General features: G+C 41.6%; 1 protein-coding gene across 1 annotated transcript; it reads left to right on the top strand.

Moving 5' to 3' along the window:
* The first annotated feature begins 548 nt into the window (after positions 1-548).
* Positions 549-17,182, top strand: DECR1 (2,4-dienoyl-CoA reductase 1). Its single transcript, XM_060243531.1, has 10 exons — positions 549-744; positions 3,423-3,622; positions 5,486-5,543; positions 5,703-5,789; positions 6,511-6,658; positions 9,068-9,167; positions 13,124-13,196; positions 15,829-15,975; positions 16,581-16,643; positions 16,927-17,182. Exons 1-10 carry the CDS (start codon positions 664-666, stop codon positions 16,984-16,986), a joined length of 1,017 nt encoding a protein of 338 aa, XP_060099514.1. The 5' UTR covers positions 549-663; the 3' UTR covers positions 16,987-17,182.
* The last annotated feature ends 404 nt before the right edge of the window (positions 17,183-17,586 follow it).

Genomic DNA, 17,586 nt, shown 5'->3' with positions numbered 1-17,586 from the left:
GAAAGGCGGGAAACGACAGGGGAGGGGGCAAGGTGCTAAATTGCCATTGCTGAAATCTCAGGCATCGCGAATGTTTCTGTAATGTTGGAAAACTTCGGGAAGTTATATTTTCCATTAAATATTAAGTACTTAATTAAGTAATAAAGAATTAAATAATATTGTCACCCTGTAGTTTTAGAATTAAATAATATTGCCATTCTGTTGTTTTAGATTTTATATATTTTGAATTGGTCTTTTATTGTTGATTGTTTTTTATGATGTAACCCGCCCTGAGCCTGTCCTGCGGGAAAAATCGAATAAATTACACCTCATAAAATCAATAAATAAGACATGCTTTAGAAAGGGCATGAAATCTGTATTTTAATATGTTGTACGGCATAGCCGTGCTAAAAAAAGTTTGGATTGTGCAGCTGCTGCTTTTACCGCCCAAGCGGAGATAGGGCATCAAAAGTCACCGAAAAATTCACTCCCCGCGCAATGAAAAACAGTAAGCAGGAAGAAGGCGTGGCCGGTTTGCACTCATTCGCGGTAGAATCCCGAGCAGCTGTGTCTTCATGAGATCATAAAATGGCTCCTCCCAATACCGACTTTTTGGGACGGGGGCAAAGCGCGGGCGGAGCCTATCCGCACGGCCCCTTTTCCTAGCTACTTTTCGGGGGAAACATGGCAGCGGCGGTAGGATTGAGAAGAAGCGGGTCGTGGATCAAATTATTCCCGCAGCTCTTTTCGGTCACTACCATCCGGGTAGGATTCTCACGACTGTGTCTTGATTCTTTATGCATCCGTGCTTAGCAAGAAGTGGAATGTATGTACGCAGCCCAGCAAGACGGTGGTCTTTAAAACTGCAAGGAGATCGCATTCTCATGTCGTTTTCTCCTCTACGGCTGTCATCACACTAAATGATGCACTTTCAGTCCACTTTCCAACTGGATTTTACAATATGAACTGGCATTATTTAGTGTGTGTGACTGCAACCTACCTCCCCACCCCTGCACCGGAACTTACAAAACTAGCACACCTTAGCTAACACTCTTCTAGCTGTGCTATGCTGTTCTGATTACAGTGCATTCGAATCTCAGCTCACTGATTTCACAGCACCTTAAAGGTGAATACGTTTTTTCCCATGTAGTATACGTTTTTGTGGACTAGAAACAATCAGCTGTATGGAGTTTCAGCTGAGAATTGGAATCTAGTCAACGAAAATTTATGCTTAGTCTTTAAAGCACCACAGGATTCCTATTCATTCTGAAGTTATCTGTGTCTTGGGAGCATATATGTTCTTTGACACAAAGAATTTTTTAAAGAATTCTGCTGTATGCTTAAATCCATCCTAATTCTTTCAGGATGTAACATACCTCACTTGCCCACAGACACCTTCTAAACTTTTCCCATTTTTGTGGGCATAGTGTGAACAATGCATGCAGCAGTATGTAATTTGCAGTTTCTCTTCATGGAAACTTTATAATTCTTCTTTCTTTGCTTGCTGCTAAACAACAGTTTTATAGGGCTGTTGCACACCTTACACAACAAATCTGAGTGTAGTAAGGAGCTAGATTCTCAGGAATAAATTTTGATGGGTCCTGAATGGAACCGGGAGAGGGGCGAGGTGTCTTGGATTTTGTCCCCAAAACTCAGGAAGTGAACAAGCACTAGAAAATAGATCCAGGTGGGTAGCCATGTTGGTTTGAAGCAATGTGACAAACTTAAGAGTTCAATAGCACCTTTAAGACCAACAAAGTTTTATTCAGGCTGTGAGCTTTAGTGTGCATGCGCACGTTTCAAGCAGGATGGAATCAGACTTTCCTGTTGAGTACAAACATTCTTTCAATGTTTCTGTACAAAAAAAAAAGTTGATTGATTCATTGGCAAAGTACACAGTCTTTCTTGTCTACACTCAAAACTTCACTTTAGGCTTCAGAGAAAATATTTTTAAATTGTCCAAAAAATTTCTTAGTAAAGTGGCCAAAATGGCACCATCATTCATTTAAGGCGTGTACAGTATGGCTCTGTTCACACATTGTGTTGAGTCCGTGTTAAACTGACCCGGTTCTGTTCCGAATATCTTTGTTCCGAATATTATCGATCAGACTGCCATACTGCATTTTGAATCACTCCGCGGTTAAACCGTCTCTGCCGTCCACACGACAGCACCACGCAGTTCTTTTTTCGCTACTTCTATGCGCACATGCGCATGCACATAGGTTAAAGCATTATGTGGTTATGCAGTTATCACTAAGTAGTAAAAAAAAATGGCGCCCGTAAACCGGATGTCCGAGACTCCTTTTGCTCTGGGACAGCCTTCAGACATCCGGAAGTTGGTCGAGAACTATCCAGACGGGGAAACTACGAGGTGAAACCAGAGAACTCAAAAAACATCGCAAAGGAGCAGGTAACAAAATACTCTGTTTCCGAGGATTGTGGGGGGCTACTATGAGTTAATACCAGGAGGCAGATGTTGCTGTGATCAGCCACTTTTAGTCCAGTATGAAACAGCAGCGACAACTGATTATACTGTGCAACTGAACAGCCCCATATTATCTTTTTTCCTGTAATTGCAGTACCATAAATGTTTAGGGTTAAAATTCACTGCATACATTCAGAGCTGCAGTTGTTAGCTCTAGCTATTCATTTGCAGATAGAGCTTATTGTCCAAAGTGAGACTTTTGCTTGCAGAGAAACTTCAACTGAAGAGCTTTGACTAAGGAATCATTGTTAACTGAAAAACCACATTTACTCCCTGGCATTCTGAAAGCTTCCCTTGCTGCCTACTAGGATTTGTTTGTTTTGTTGTTTATATTAAGTTGTGAAACTCAGCTTTCACAAGATACATGCATGTATAACAAGTGAAAATACTTGGTATACTTCATGTTCTATGTTGCATCCCCAGTCCTAAATATATTTGATCAGCCAAATAACCATGAAACTAATTTTAGACTTAAGATTTTTGGAACAGTGGGCCTACTCTGCTAAACTCCATAGAGTGCTGATAAGAGTATCAAATGCAGTTTGTGATAGGGTCATGCGGGAGGGTGAAACTGTTAAAAAGAAAACAGGTCAGGAATTCAAAAATAATCGGTTCACAAAAATGGACTCGCCAAAAGCTATATGGCTGATTTGTACATGAGTCCACTGACACATTGAAGACAAATGAAGTTCTGAGTATAAGCTTTCTTCAGATATTGTACATGCACACAAAAGCTTATACGCAGAATAAAATTTTGTTGGTCTTCAGGGTGTCACTGGAGGTGCCACTCAAAGTTTGTTCTGCTGCTTCAGACCCCACAGCTACCCACCTGAATCTATTTCCTGCTTTGTTGGTAATGAGGTATTTCTTTTATGTCTCCAGTAGTTCTATAGTTAAGAATTGTTTTGTTCTATATTACATAAGATATAACCAGCATTATGTATATTTCCCTTTTCAGCTTTTTAGCCATGGAACAAAAATAATGTATCAAAGCGATAACCCTCAAGCTGGCTTCTTTTCATCTCTTCAAAAAGTAATGTTGCCACCAAATGCCTTTGAAGGGAAAGTGGCCTTTATCACAGGTGGAGGTACAGGCATTGGCAAAGGAATGACAACTGTTCTTTCTCATTTGGGAGCAGAATGTGTTATAGCAAGCCGGTAAATTCCATTTTATAGACACAACGAAAATCTAGTCTAGTTTGTAATGTGGTATAAAGATGTAGATGACTGGGGAAGGCAATGGCAAACGACCCCATAAAAAGTCTGCCAAGAAAACATCATGATGTGACATCACTCCATGGGTCAGTAACAACTTGGTGCTTGCACAGGGGGTTACCTTTCTTTTTTAATAAAGATATAGAGTTATTTTTATTCTGATTCTGTATATTCAGTTCATCTTAATAGTTTCATATATATGCTGGCTCACTTTTTTTGGGAGGGGATTTTTTTGTATTTATATGCACATGTGTGAGTGTGTGGGCACCTGGATGTCATGGCAACATCTGGTGACTGACCCCTACTGGGGACCTGGAGGATATTCAGGGCCGTGACTGAATAAGGCCTGCCCCTGCCTCCCATCTAAATACTTGCCAGAGTCGACCCTGCTTCGTTTTGGAGATCTGACGAGATCGAGCTTGCTTGGGCTACCCAGGTCAGGAAATATGCTGGCTCACTTGTTGATCCTAGCATATTGCACACAGCAACATAGTTGAGATATCTGCAGCTTATGTGAAGTGTAATTTGTTTGGCTGCTACATCAAATACACTTTGAACTGATGGCATTTTCACTGGACTATGGAGTAGAGACCTGAATGAGCCAAAGTGATTTTTAACCTTTCTTGAAAACCCTCGAAGCAGCCTGGGCTTTGAATGTAAAGTGTGGTTGACTGATTTCACCATTTCAGGTTATACTTGCAGTGTGTTTCATATTTACTGTTCTGAGAGTGCTTTTTAACTATCCTAAGCTAAGTTGCATGGAAGAGACATCCTCCTGACTTTTTCTCCTGGCCCAAACAGAACTTAGCATTCACCTTGGCAAAATTGGTGAAAGGCTTCTAGAAGGGTTCAGGTGGACTGGTTGAGCAGGAAAAATGTTGAAGGAGTGGTTAATCTATCACATGCATTCCAGCAGGTAGTAGATCTGCCAACTGTTGGCATGGTCACCTCCAAGGCGACTACCAGGGGGTGATCTGATGTGTTTATCAGTTCCTGAAAACTAGAGGTGATATATTCTCTATCAATGCAATGCTCCAGCAGCTTGCTGTTTGCTTTTCCATGTTTGGAAAGAGCGCTTGGGAAGAGGGCTAGGCTTAGTGAGGTGTATGAAGGCAGATATGGTCATAATGTGACACTACTCTAGCTCAGGATAACATGCTTTTTGGAACAAAAAATTTGACAGCCATGGTTCAGACGTGCTCTGTGCATCGATGGAGTTGGCAAGGCAGAGACTGATGGAACTAAAGCTGGTAGAAGACATCCTGGTGTCTCATAAGCCATCATCATTCAAAATTTACAGTTATCATGGAGGAAGTTTCAGAGGTGCGGGCACCATGAGCCCCTTTGTTCTTCCATTTACTAATATAAGAGAGAATCTCTCTTTTTGTGCATTGCCTTTTTCAGAGCAGTTTGAGATACCTTTAACGCACACACACACACTTTTCAGATCTTCCAGTTTATGTGATACTTTGTTCTATGCCTGCTTGAATTCCCATGTTCGTGTGCTGTGTTGAATGTTACTGTTGGAGTTTGTGCAGCTTTGTTTTATCTCTTTTTTAAAAACCTGATTAATAAGGTTCCTCCATCTCAGAAGGGATGTCCTTTTTTGAAGTCACTTAGATGAGTTCTATAGAAATGCAATATTGGATTACAATGTTGTGAATTGACATTGTAATTCTACTCACAATGAACAAAACCAAGGTATACAATAACTTATTTGTTGTTTGTAGGTGCAAAATTTTCAAACGTTTTACATTAGATCAAAGCACGATATATAACCACATGATGTGTGATTTTTTTTTGTAGGAAACTTGATGTATTGAAACAAACTGCAGAAGAAATCTCTTCTAAAACTGGAAATAAGGTGTTTGCTTACCCATTGTTACTGATACTCAGCATGATCTTTAAATCTAGGAATTTTATGTGTGCAAGAATGTACTTTGAGGTCCTGAGTTGTTTTAGAAGTTTCATTTACTGTTGTTGCTGCTGCTGGTCATGACATTGGTGATGTCTCATTACACAGGTCCATGCAATTCAGTGTGATGTAAAAGACCCAACTTCTGTTAGCAATGCAGTTTCACAGTTAATCAAAGAGGTTGGACATCCCAGTGTGAGTATCCTACTTGCAAAGCATTAATCATTACTGTAAATGTGTTGTATTAAAAACAATTCTATAGTGTTAGAAAAGCAAATATTTTTTTAAAAGTGCTATAGTGTGTTACATTTTTCAATGTAGTCTTCATTGTCATGTTCACAACAACTGAAAACAGCCATAAAACCAATTTTCTGAAAGGGTATAAAAGGGTTGAGTCTTATGCAATGTGAGAATATTTATGCTCATAGAAAGCCCCCTTCCTTCTTTCCTTCCTTCTCCTGTTCCTAGGGGTTGGTGAGCCCTTGGGAAAAGAATGGGGGGCCTGCAGGAGGAGGAGAAAACCGGGGTGAAATTTCTCTTAAACAGAACAAAGCACAGAATTCAGTACAAAGATGGCAGCTATTTATATACTTACATTGTTGTGACTTTTTTTTGTTATCCTTGCAGAGGAGAGTTGCCCAGAAGTATGTTGTGGCTTACTGACAATTGATTTGGATGAATGCTTTGTTTGCTATTGAAGTGGGCACACGATATGCACTAAACAGTCCTCCAAAACAAGCATTATTATTTAAGATTTCATGATTCTCTTTTCTTAACGTGGATGGTATTGTGTTTTGCAGAAGCTGCACTTGATAAATGGCATTTGTCCTCTGGGAATCTCAAAATGCCATCAAGTTTTGTAAATGCACCAGACCCCAATTTCTGTATGGATTTAAGCTTTCTTTCTCCATTTCAGGTTATTATAAACAATGCAGCTGGAAACTTTATTTCTCCTTCTGAACGCCTTTCTGCAAATGCGTGGAGGACAATCACTGATATTGTCCTTAATGGGACTGCCTATGTAACTCTGGAAATTGGAAAAGAACTGATAAAAGCACAAAAAGGCAAGTACAATTCATACAGACATAGCTTTCATTGCAGGCTGGGCAGCAATCGCTGTCTGAGGCCATTTGGCTGCTTTTTATTGGGACCTCAAAGCTATTTTAAATGACATATTACATTACTGTCAGCACAAGCTCGAAGTGGTTATGGCACAAGAGCCAGAGACCTTGAGCCTTGAGAGGGCTGGAGAAGTGTCTCTTCAGAGCCCTAGCCTGAAAACCATTTCAGAGGGTAGCCATGTTGGTCTGCAGTAGAAGAGCCAGATTCGAGTCCAGTATCACCTTAGAAGCCAATAGTTGTTTGGGGGTATAAGCTTTCAAGATACAATGAAGGGAGCTTTGACTCTCCAAAGCTTATACCCCAACAGTTTTCTTGGTCTGTTTGGTGCTACTAGACTCTAACTGTTCTAGCCTTGAAAAAAAGAACAGCACTACAGAGGAACAGGAAAGGACTGTTCTTAGTTTGTGCACTGACTCATGCATGCAACATCTGGGCACACATGCTGCCCTTGCCTGCTCTCTATATCTCTGGAGCCTCCTAAATGGAACACTGCCTGCTTATTACGCATGCGAATTTTTTGACAGCCTTCACGCAGACCATCATTGCACTTTGTCCCAGTTTGGACCCTTGCAAGGTGTTATGTTTCTGCAGTTCCTCTGAACTTTGGACTCCAAAGCAATACAGGAACCATGTCACTCAGCTCAACATGACAGAAGCCTTGACTGGGGTTTGTGCCGCATTACTGATAGTTGCTTAAGCACTAAGTCAAAGCTGAATACCATTGTGGGAAACAGATTGTGTTTATTTTGTTTCTGAATCATTTTGATAGCCATTGGCCGAGGACAATATGCAAGCTTTGGAGTTACTCTTCCTCGGGGAGTTATTACTGGGAATTTGAAGAGCAAAGCTGGGTACTGATTAGCTTTTTAATCACTGCATGCACATGGTAGCCTTCTTGTAAACTGCATACAGTGAAATTGCACATTGCATATTGTGCAATTAAGATGGTGTTGCAAATCAAGACCTGAGATAGAGCCCTTTGTTCAATAAGATGGTAAATTAATCCCTGGTTACAAAAAAAAATTACATGATATAATTACATGAGTTTAGATTCCGTGCAGCATCAGTGAAAGATACTGGCAGAGGCAGGCCCGGTGCTAAAGGTTCTGCCGTCCCAGGCAGAAACACCCCCCCCCCAAGCACTTGAATCGCATGTGCAAAGCATCTAAAGTGATGTCATCGTGCTGGTGTGCTCTGCTGGCCCAGCCAGCTTCCTCTGAAGGAGGGGGGGAGGGCTGGTCGAGGGGCGGGCTGAAAGTTCTTGCTCCGCTCCTCACGCAGCCCTCCCACCCCCTTCAAAGGGAGCTGGCTGGGAAGTGGCTGCTTGCATGCTTCTTCCTCTGTTCCGATTTGTAACGGAGGAAGAAGCACGCAGGCGGCCGCTTTCTAGCCAGCTGAATTCCTCTGAAGGGGGGGAGTGGGCTGGGCAAAGGGCGGGCCAAGCAGGAACGCTCGGCCCGCCCCTTACCCAGCCCTTCCCCCCCTTCAAAGGCAGCTGGCTGGGAAGCGGCTGCCTGCATGCTCCTTCCTCCGTTTCGATCCGAAACAGAGGAAGAAGGATGCGGACGGACGCTGCCCAGCCAGCTGAGAGGCAGAGCAGAGGGACTGGTCAAGGGGCGGTCCAAGCGAGAATGCTCAGCCCGCCCCTTGCCCAGCCCACTTCCCCCCCCTTCAGAGGGACTCAGCAGGGTGGGAAGTGGCCGCCCACATCCTTCTTCCTCCGTTCCAAATCAGAACAGAGGAAGAAGCATGTGGGCGGCCACTACCCAGCCAGCTCCGTCGACGGGGAGGGGGTGCCTGCCTCTGCCCCTGTGACCAGGTGTCACCCAAGGCGGCTGCCTACCTGGCCTACTCCCACGCACCGGCCCTGGGCAGAGGTGGCTTCCTCTTCCTCTTCCCCTTCCTTCAGCTCTTACCAAAAATCAGAAGCCATGGATTGGGGGATACGTGTGGATAAAAAGCCAGGAAGCAGCAGAAAGAGGAAATCTCTGCCTCTTGCTCCAGAGCAGGGATGGCCAATGGTAGCTCTTCAGATGTTTTTGCCTACAATTTCCATCAGCCTCAGCCAGCATGGCCAGTGGCTGGGGCTGATGGGAGTTGTAGGCAAAAACATCTGGAGAGCTACTGTTGGCCACCCCTGCTCTAGAGGAAGTCTTCTTGCATGGGTGCAAAGGATGCAGAGGGTCCATTTTCAAACAATAATGCCATTTCCTGTTAGATCTTGTTAGGGTTTTTTGTGGGGGGGAGCTCTGAATTATAAACACTAATAATTTCCGTTTCAGTGAAAATGATCAGGCTGTAGGCAAAGGGATGCAGCAGGTACTTGATGTTTGTCATCTTGTATCTTTCAGGGGCAGCATTTCTAGCCATTACAACTATCTATGCAGAAAGCGGGTCTGGATTTGTATCACCGAGTGCCTCTGCCAAAGCAGGTGTAGAAGCACTGTGCAAGTGAGTAATGTATACCAACCCTCACTATCAATGCCATCCTAGTTAGGGTTAAAATGTGATTTACTTACATTCCAATAGACTGATTAATCCCAAAGGATGCTTGCAGTTCATTTATAAATGACAACATGTGATCACATATACATGGCAACTAGGGATGTGCATTTGAACATATGAAACTGCCTTATACTGAATCAGACCCTTGGTCCATCAAAGTCAGTATTGTCTTCTCAGACTGGCAGCGGCTCTCCAGGGTCTCAAGCTGAGGATTTTCATGCCTACTTGCCTGGACCCTTTTTGGAGATGCCAGGGATTGAACCTGGGACCTTCTGTTTACCAAGCAAATGCTCTACCACTGAGCCACCGTCCCTCCCCAACCGTTTGGTTCTATCCGAGCTGAAAAAATAGTCAGAAAATAATTTATTGGTAGAGGCACCAAAATTTCAATGTAGCTTCTGGTGCCTCTATTCAAAAGACCACCCAGGTTTCAAAAAATTGGACCGGAGGTCCAATTCTACTGCCCCCCATAGAAGCTGCCCTATCTTCCATTATTTCCCATGGAGGAGGAAAGCAGCAAAAAAGCAGGGACTGATGCTAGACTTAAGGATTTCTGCAGTGAAAACTGAAAGGGGAGGGGCATTTTTGCAGAACCAGTGCCAGTAGGCAATGCCACTTCAACAAATTCAAATATGGGGGTTTTCTTGCAAGCCTAGCACAGCCAGTGCCTGTAGAGAGTGCCCAGCAGAACCAGTGCCACTGTGGCAGTGTCAGCTCAACAAATCCAAGCCAGGGATTTTTGGTTGGCATGTATATATGTTTTATGGGAAAAATAAGATGGATGGCTTTATACAGAAAAACTTGCTAAGTACTTGGGTAAAATATAAAAAATATGGTGATGAGAGAAAGCCGCTATGGATTGTGCCAACGGAAGTATTAAAATTATCTTCAGAAATTGATGCAGGGATGTGTTTAACGTACAATCAGCTATTAAAAATACATGGAGGAAAGGTGGAAATAAAAGCTGAAGAATTACAATATAAATATTGTAAATATAATTGGTTTCAACTACAACAAATTAAGAGCTTGGTGGAACAGGACATTAAAATGAAGGTATAAGACAGGAGCAAACAGAATTGGAAAAAAATGCTGTTGGGTGAAAATGAAAAGTTGATTTCAAGGATTTATAAATTATTATTGAAGTGGTCAAAAGAAGAGGAAGTAGTTAAATCTCAAATGATAAAATGGGCAATTAATTTTAACAAAGATTCAAATGGAATCTTGGGAGTATCTATGGAAGAACTCTATGAAGATTTCGACATGTTATAACATTAAAGAAAACTGTTTTAAAATGCTGTATAGATGGTACATGACAGCTAAGAAACTGGCAAAAATGAATAATCAGGTGTCAGACAGATGTTGGAAATGTAAAAAACATGACGGATCTTTCTACCATATGTGGTGGACTTGTGAAAAAGCAAAACAATTTTGGCAAATGATTCAGAAAGAAATGTCAAGAATTTTAGGTTATGACATTAAGAGGTCTCCAGACTCTTTTTTGTTGGGATTACAAATGGAAAGTTTTCCAAAACAAGATAGAACGATGGTGTGGTACCTGCTTTCAGCTGCAAGGACATTGTATGTGCAGTTATGGAAGCAAGACAAAATACCAGAAAAATGGGACTGATTTTAAAAGTTTTGTCATGGAGTGAAATGGATAAACTTACAAGAATCTTAAAAGACTATGATTTGGAGAAGTTTAGAAAGGAATGGAAGAAATTTCAAAACCATGTTGAAAAACATTAGAAAGTAAGGGGACACTTGGTGATTTTTGATAAAAGCTGAAGGAGGTGGAATAATGGACTAGAATTTATAAAGGGGAATTTTTTTTTTACTAAAAAATGAAGATGAACTTATAGAGTTAAGCTTTCTTATTTTATGTTTTTATTTCTTCCATATTTATATAAGGTTCTAAAATGGAGATTCTTGATTGGTTAAATTACCTTGTCTCTCTTTTTTTTAATTTTATAACACCGGCAGGGGTCAAGAAAAAGGGAGGAGAAAGGGGGAAAAGCGATGTGTTGTTCTTATTTTGTATTATTTTAATTTTGTTATAGATTTCTATAACAATATATTGCTAATTAATAAAATTGTTTAAACATAAAAAAAAATCCAAGCCAGGGGTGGGGGGGGGCCGGATTCCAAGCCCAGCATAGCCAATGCATGTACAGAGTGTCGAGCAGTACCCCAGTGCATTGTACTAGTGCCCAGCCTTCCCTTAAATGCTTTATTTTTCCTCCTCCATTTAAAACAATGAAGGATGGAGACATCTTATTTGGGCACCCCATACATGCATTGATTCTGCTGGGCATTCTTTACATGCACTGTTTGTGCTGTGCTTGCACCCCCCCCCCCCCCCCCCCGCTTGTATCTGTTGAGCTGGCATTGCCACAGTAGTACTGGTTTTGCTGGGCACTTTGTACATACACTGGTACTACTAAGCTTGCAAAAATCCCCCCCTTAAGATTCTACTGAAGAGACTCTCTAGTTTGACATTGGTCCATTGGAAACAATGGAGGATGGGGACACTTTATTTGGGAGCCCATAGAGTTGGACCCCCTGGTCTAATATTTTTGAAATTGGATGGGTCTTTTGAGGAGAGGCACCAGAAACTATTCTGAAAGTTTGGTACTTTTACCTCAAAAAACAGCCCCCCAGACCCCATGATAGTCCCAGACAGATTCCTCATTGACTGTAGTCCCATAGGCTATAATGGAGCTGGGGGAGAAATTGGGATTTCCCCCCAAAAAACTGAATCCAAATACCATACTGGTATAGGTATTTGGGTTTTTCAGGAACCTTGAATTTGGGTGGATGGGCAATATATCCAAATCTGGAAAATCCCTATTTTTGTGTGTGTGTGTGTGCACACCCCTAATGACAACATTAAGACTGGGGGGAAGGGAGTCAAGAATCTCATATGGAACAGAGTGTAGCCTACATATGAAGAAGGGTTGTACTCCTCAAGGTTCAGAGATCATCTGCCCCTGATTACCATATATGGGGGATAAATAGCAAGGGATACCCCTTGCCTTCACTTTCTACTTTTGAGTTTTTAGACTAGCCATTTGTCTGATAATTGTTGGAAACAAAGTACTGGATCCAGCAGGACTCTTGGTATTTTCCTCACAACATGGTATGTATCATGTTGCTTTCACCCATAATGGATAGATGGTGCATAATACATCTTTTGAGGAAACAGAAGGTCCCAGAAGAATAGGCATTACCACTTTAAATAATGGAGCATTACACAGAACTATTTCAGAACAAAGCTGGAGTCCAGTGGCACCTTAAGTTTTATTCAAGGTATAAGCTTTTGTGTGTATTGCATGCTTCTTTGTGTGCATGCATACTTTGCTTATCAATGGTGCTGGGATAGTGCTTTACATGCAGTCATCCCAGTTTGTATGGCCACAGTTTTGTCTGAAAAGGGACAACACACATATTTTCAGTTTTAGTACATACTACTTGAAACCCAGAATTTTGGGAGATACACATATGGGCATATTGAAGCTACAAAGATATATGTTGCACTTTTCGGATAAAATGCCTGTTTTGCATACTGAGATGATTATGCATAGCACAGCTGATGTTAGTTATATGTGATAGGAGTCCCAGAAGCATTAACACCTGGAAAGGGTTATTGTCAGTAACCATTCCTCTCTAAGTTGTGGGGTTTTGGCAGAGGATTTAGTGCACGCAGAGAATGAGGTGGGGAAAACAGATATTTGCATGCAACTAAACAATCATCAAATCTATGAATGTTTCTAGGGGGCAACATCCATGTGAAAAGAAAATTGTATGCATAAGCCCCAAAACTAAAAATAAATACCTATAATCTCTAGTTTTATCTGCCCTCTGTTCATGCTGAATATTTATTAAGTCTCTTAATGAATTTCTAGGTCTCTTGCAGCTGAATGGGGTAGATACGGCATGAGATTCAACATAATCCAACCAGGCCCAATAAAGACAAAGGTACATTTAATGAACTAGTTTTACCATCAGTTTTACTGGTATCATACCACATTTTGTGAAGCAGCACACTTTGTTCACTTCATAGACTAGCTGTATTTGGTCACAGCTCAAATCTGTTTAAATTAACAACATTTCTTCAGAATTTCATTTCCCCCTTTTGTAGCCAAATGTAAAGAGAACTTTTATGTTACCTCTGCATGAACCTTGCCAAAGCAGCTTACAAAATAAAAAACAAAAAATTGAAAAATGTTAATTAAAATCCAGCATTGAAAAACACAGGACAGCATAAAACCATACATTATAAAACAGACCAGTGATAGCTTGACATAGCAGTTTCCAGGTTAAAATAGTGTTAAAAGATCAACTCCTTAATTAAAAGCCTGGAAGAAAGCAAATGAGTTATCAGGTGACCCCTCATGAGAAAGAGCATTTGATAAGTGAGTTGCCACTATGAAAAACATTCCTGTCCCTGGTTGCCATTCACCTCACTTCTCACTTCTGAAGGTTGGGGCACCGACAGCAGGGCTTGTGAGGCAAATATTAACCAGCAGACTGACCAGTATAGGAAGTGTTGGTTCATCAAGTATGGCCCTGACATTTAGGGCTTTAGAGGTAAGAGCCAGCATTTTGAATTGTGCCTGGAAACATACAGGCAGCCAGTGGAATCTTCCAGCACTGGCGCACCTAGTCTAGTGCCTAGGCTGCTTGCTACCTCTTAAAGTGATAACGTATTTTGCTGCAAGCCAACCTTGCAGGGCTCTTGTAATCTCCCGGTAAGAGCTGGAGATTTCACCCAACCTCCTGCCTAGGGCTTTTTTTCTCGGGTGTGGTGGCAATCTACTACTTGGGATTGAGGTTCTGGGGCTTTGAATGGTTTTTGGGAGCCCAGAGGCCTAGTCCAAAAGTATAAAAACTTGGAAGTACAGTTTGTGCTCCAAGACATGGGGAGGGGAGGGACGGTGGCTCAGTGGTAGAGCATCTGCTTGGTAAGCAGAAGGTCCCAGGGTCAGTCCCCGGCATCTCCACAAAAAAGAGTAAGTAGGCATGAAAAACCTCAGCTTGAGACCCTGGAGAACTGCTGCCAGTCTGAGTAGACAATACTGACTTTGATGGACCAAGGGTCTGATTCAGTATAAGGCAGCTTCATAGTGATGCGTTCCCTGTATTTCACCCTTCACAGTAGCCTGGCTTCTACATTTTAAATATGCTGAAATTTCCAGAGTGTTTCCAAAGGTAGCTCTAAGTAAACCACACTACAGTAATTTAAAATGAATTCAAACAGAGTATGGAGCACTGTGGCCAAATAATGCTTTTGGAGAAGCAGGCACAGCTGGCGAATCAGCCAAAGCTGATAAGAGTCACTATGTGTCACCCAAAAGATCTGGGTCTCCAGTTATCGGCAGAATCCAGCAATACCTGCAAGCTACTAAACCTGTTCCTTCACAGGAAGTGCAACCCCCTCCAACACAAGCTGATTCCTCAGTCCTTGAGCAGCTTTGCCATTGATGAACAGAGCCTCAGTATTTGTCTGGATTGAGCTTCAGTTTATTGGGCCTCACCCCTCCTGTTACCATCTCTAGACACCTGTTCTTACCCATAAAACAAAGTAGGAGTCCAGTAGCACCTTTAAGACCAACAAAGTTTTATTCAGAATGTAAGCTTTCTTATGCATGCTTACTTCATCAGACAATGAAATGGGGTACAGTGAGCAGAGCTACATATTGCTGGTGGGCAGTGGTTAAGAATGCAAAATGGTACAAAGTTAGAATCCAGTGGCAAAGCAGTGAAATTAACAAATTGAAAGAACATTTAGTCTGGATAGCATTCGCATGGGAAACCAATGAAACAGTTGCTTCAGACCAACATGGCTGCCCACCTGGATCTATTCTACCCATGTTAAACACATCCTACCCTTTCAGAAAAATAACAGAGGATTGGAACAACCTCCTGCCTGTCCCTCAGACTCCCACTGTGGGTGAGGCCAAAGAATGATGCACTTTTCTTTATGCTGCCAGGGAATGTCCTGTCAGTATAGACCACCACATAGACCTTGCCCTGGCTCAGTTGGGACTTGGAATTGTGGCTGATGGGAAGCAAGAGGCTCCCTTCCTGCTTTGGCTTGGTACAAGCTCTGGCAAAGGCTTCAGGGTTAAAGTGAGAAGTGATCAAGCTCAGATCCCCTCCCACATACACACACTTTTCAGCCCAAAGCTACGAAAAAACTATAAGCTTGGTGCTTCCACCCCTGGGATCCTATTAGCATGGATGGCTGGTGCTTGCGGGATGTAACTCACTGTTCCTTCAACTTTTCTCCTGTGTATTTTAATGAGTTCCTATTTGTAGTGCTAAGTTCTGCTAAGTTAAAACAGCATATCACATTGTATCTCCTATGCACACATTGCTTCATCTTTTCAGAACTATATTTTGAATTTTTTGCCCATTAATGCTGGAGTCCTTACCTGAGCCAAGGTTAGATGCTGTTTATTCAGCCTGTTAGATGCCCTGGAAGCATATAATACACACATACACCCCATGGAATTTACCTTGATTGCTTTAGGATACTTTAGCAGGGGCCCCTGCTCTCTAGAGGAGTTCCAGAAGCCATAACTGTTTGAATCTTTTTCTTCCCTAGGGAGCTTTCTCTCGTCTTGATCCAACTGGCGCATTTGAGAAAGGGATGATTCAGAGGATTCCTTGTGGCCGCCTGGGTACGGTAGAGGAAATTGCCAATCTTGCCACCTATCTCTGCAGTGATTATGCAAGCTGGATTAACGGAGCAGTAAGTTCTAGCTTGAGTTGATACAAGGCATGCACCAGCTGTTGCTGATTCTAGAAGGGTGTAATTGATTTCAACACAGTTATGAGCCTGCAGCGCCACTTAATAGAAATGATTTCTATGAGGCCGAGTTAATGCAAATTCTTTAAGTTGTTTTGAAATACTTTGGGATGGATTTCAGTTCAGCTAATGCCTTGGATTCTGTTTTACTGAAGAGATGGCTTAGTCACTTTAAAGGTAATTTCTTTCTTTTGTATTTGATCATAATTTTTTTAGCATGTTGTTTATAGTTCATATCAGGGATGTTGAACAAAATCTGTTGGAATTGTTACTGGGATTAAGGTAAGTGGAAGGGAAAAACATATTTTTTTGTTTATTTCCTTTATACATTACATTTCTCCCCCTCCATTTTTTCCTCACAACAACCCTGTGAGGTAGGTTAGGCTGAGAGTGAGTCACTGGCCTAAGTTCACCCAACAAGCTACCATAGCACAAGTGGGGATTTGAACCTGGGTCTTTGAAATCTTAGTCCAGCACTGTAACCACTATAGCACCCTGGTTTTCAACAGTAAGCTTGTAACTAGTAATCTTGTACATTACTATCGCAGGTCATTAGAATGGATGGTGGTGAATACGTCTCCATGGCTGGGGAGTTCAATGATCTACGTAAGGTAAGCATCTGGTGCTTTGCACTCCATCCTGCCAACATTTCAGTAGCCCAGAATATGCTTAACTCCTTCTGAAATCAGTGGGACATGCAGTTCAATCCTAAAAAGAGTCGCATCATTCTGTTAAAGTCAGTGGGCTGAAAAGGTGCTGCTTTTATTTAGGTTTACACCACTGAAAATCTTTATCTTTGGCTGGATTGTTCCCATTTCTATCTACATAAACATTTAAAGTTTTAAAAATTCCAAGTCAGCATCTCCACTAAAAATGCCTTTTTTTGTGCTCTAGGTTACCAAGGAGCAATGGAATATGATGGAAGAGATTATAAGGAAAACCAAAGGCTCATAGTTTTTTGGGGGAATTACTGCTTTATGTCCATTTTTTTTTCAAAAGTACTGTAATCTATAAATTCCATACACGAACAATGCTAATAAGAAACTGACTTTAGTATCTGTAGGCTTGCAAAAGGTAAAACAAGTGATTTTGATAACATGAAACACAAAGGTTTGTGATTTATAAATAATAAATACAATATTTATACAAACAGGGCTTTTAAAAAATTATTCCACAATATCATATAACTTCTGTTAGCATATTGGAGTATAGAATATCTTGCCTTGCCAATGTAGATGGTTGCAGGGCACTCCCCAGAGAAGTATCACATCATGCCCTTTTCAGTGTCCCTGATGAAGCATCCTCACAGATGTGTTTTTAAAACACAAAAGATAAAACTCATTTTGCATCCCTGAATTACAGCAGGGAAAAATATATAGCACCCCCCCACACACACACACAATTGTTGATAGTACAAGTGATAATACAGGACACAATCTTCGACTTGCCTGTGACTCTTTCACACCATTGCTGGAGTTACCATGAAACATCACAAACTTATTAACCGCTAAGTCTGATGGCATCAGCAGAAGAATATTAACACAATAGTACACC

Source organism: Heteronotia binoei, chromosome 7 (genome assembly GCF_032191835.1).
Source record: "Heteronotia binoei isolate CCM8104 ecotype False Entrance Well chromosome 7, APGP_CSIRO_Hbin_v1, whole genome shotgun sequence".
Taxonomy (NCBI): domain Eukaryota; kingdom Metazoa; phylum Chordata; class Lepidosauria; order Squamata; family Gekkonidae; genus Heteronotia; species Heteronotia binoei.
The sequence above is the reverse complement of the archived record's forward strand: the minus strand, read 5'-3'. Positions and strand labels throughout refer to the sequence as shown.

Excerpts from the sequence above, each read along its gene's own strand:
- DECR1 (XM_060243531.1), top strand. The coding sequence starts at position 664 with ATGGCAGCGGCGGTAGGATTGAGAAGAAGCGGGTCGTGGATCAAATTA. Across the intron at positions 745-3,422 it reads TTTCGGTCACTACCATCCGG|CTTTTTAGCCATGGAACAAA; the intron begins GTAGGATTCTCA and ends TTCCCTTTTCAG. Across the intron at positions 5,790-6,510 it reads AAGAGGTTGGACATCCCAGT|GTTATTATAAACAATGCAGC; the intron begins GTGAGTATCCTA and ends TCTCCATTTCAG.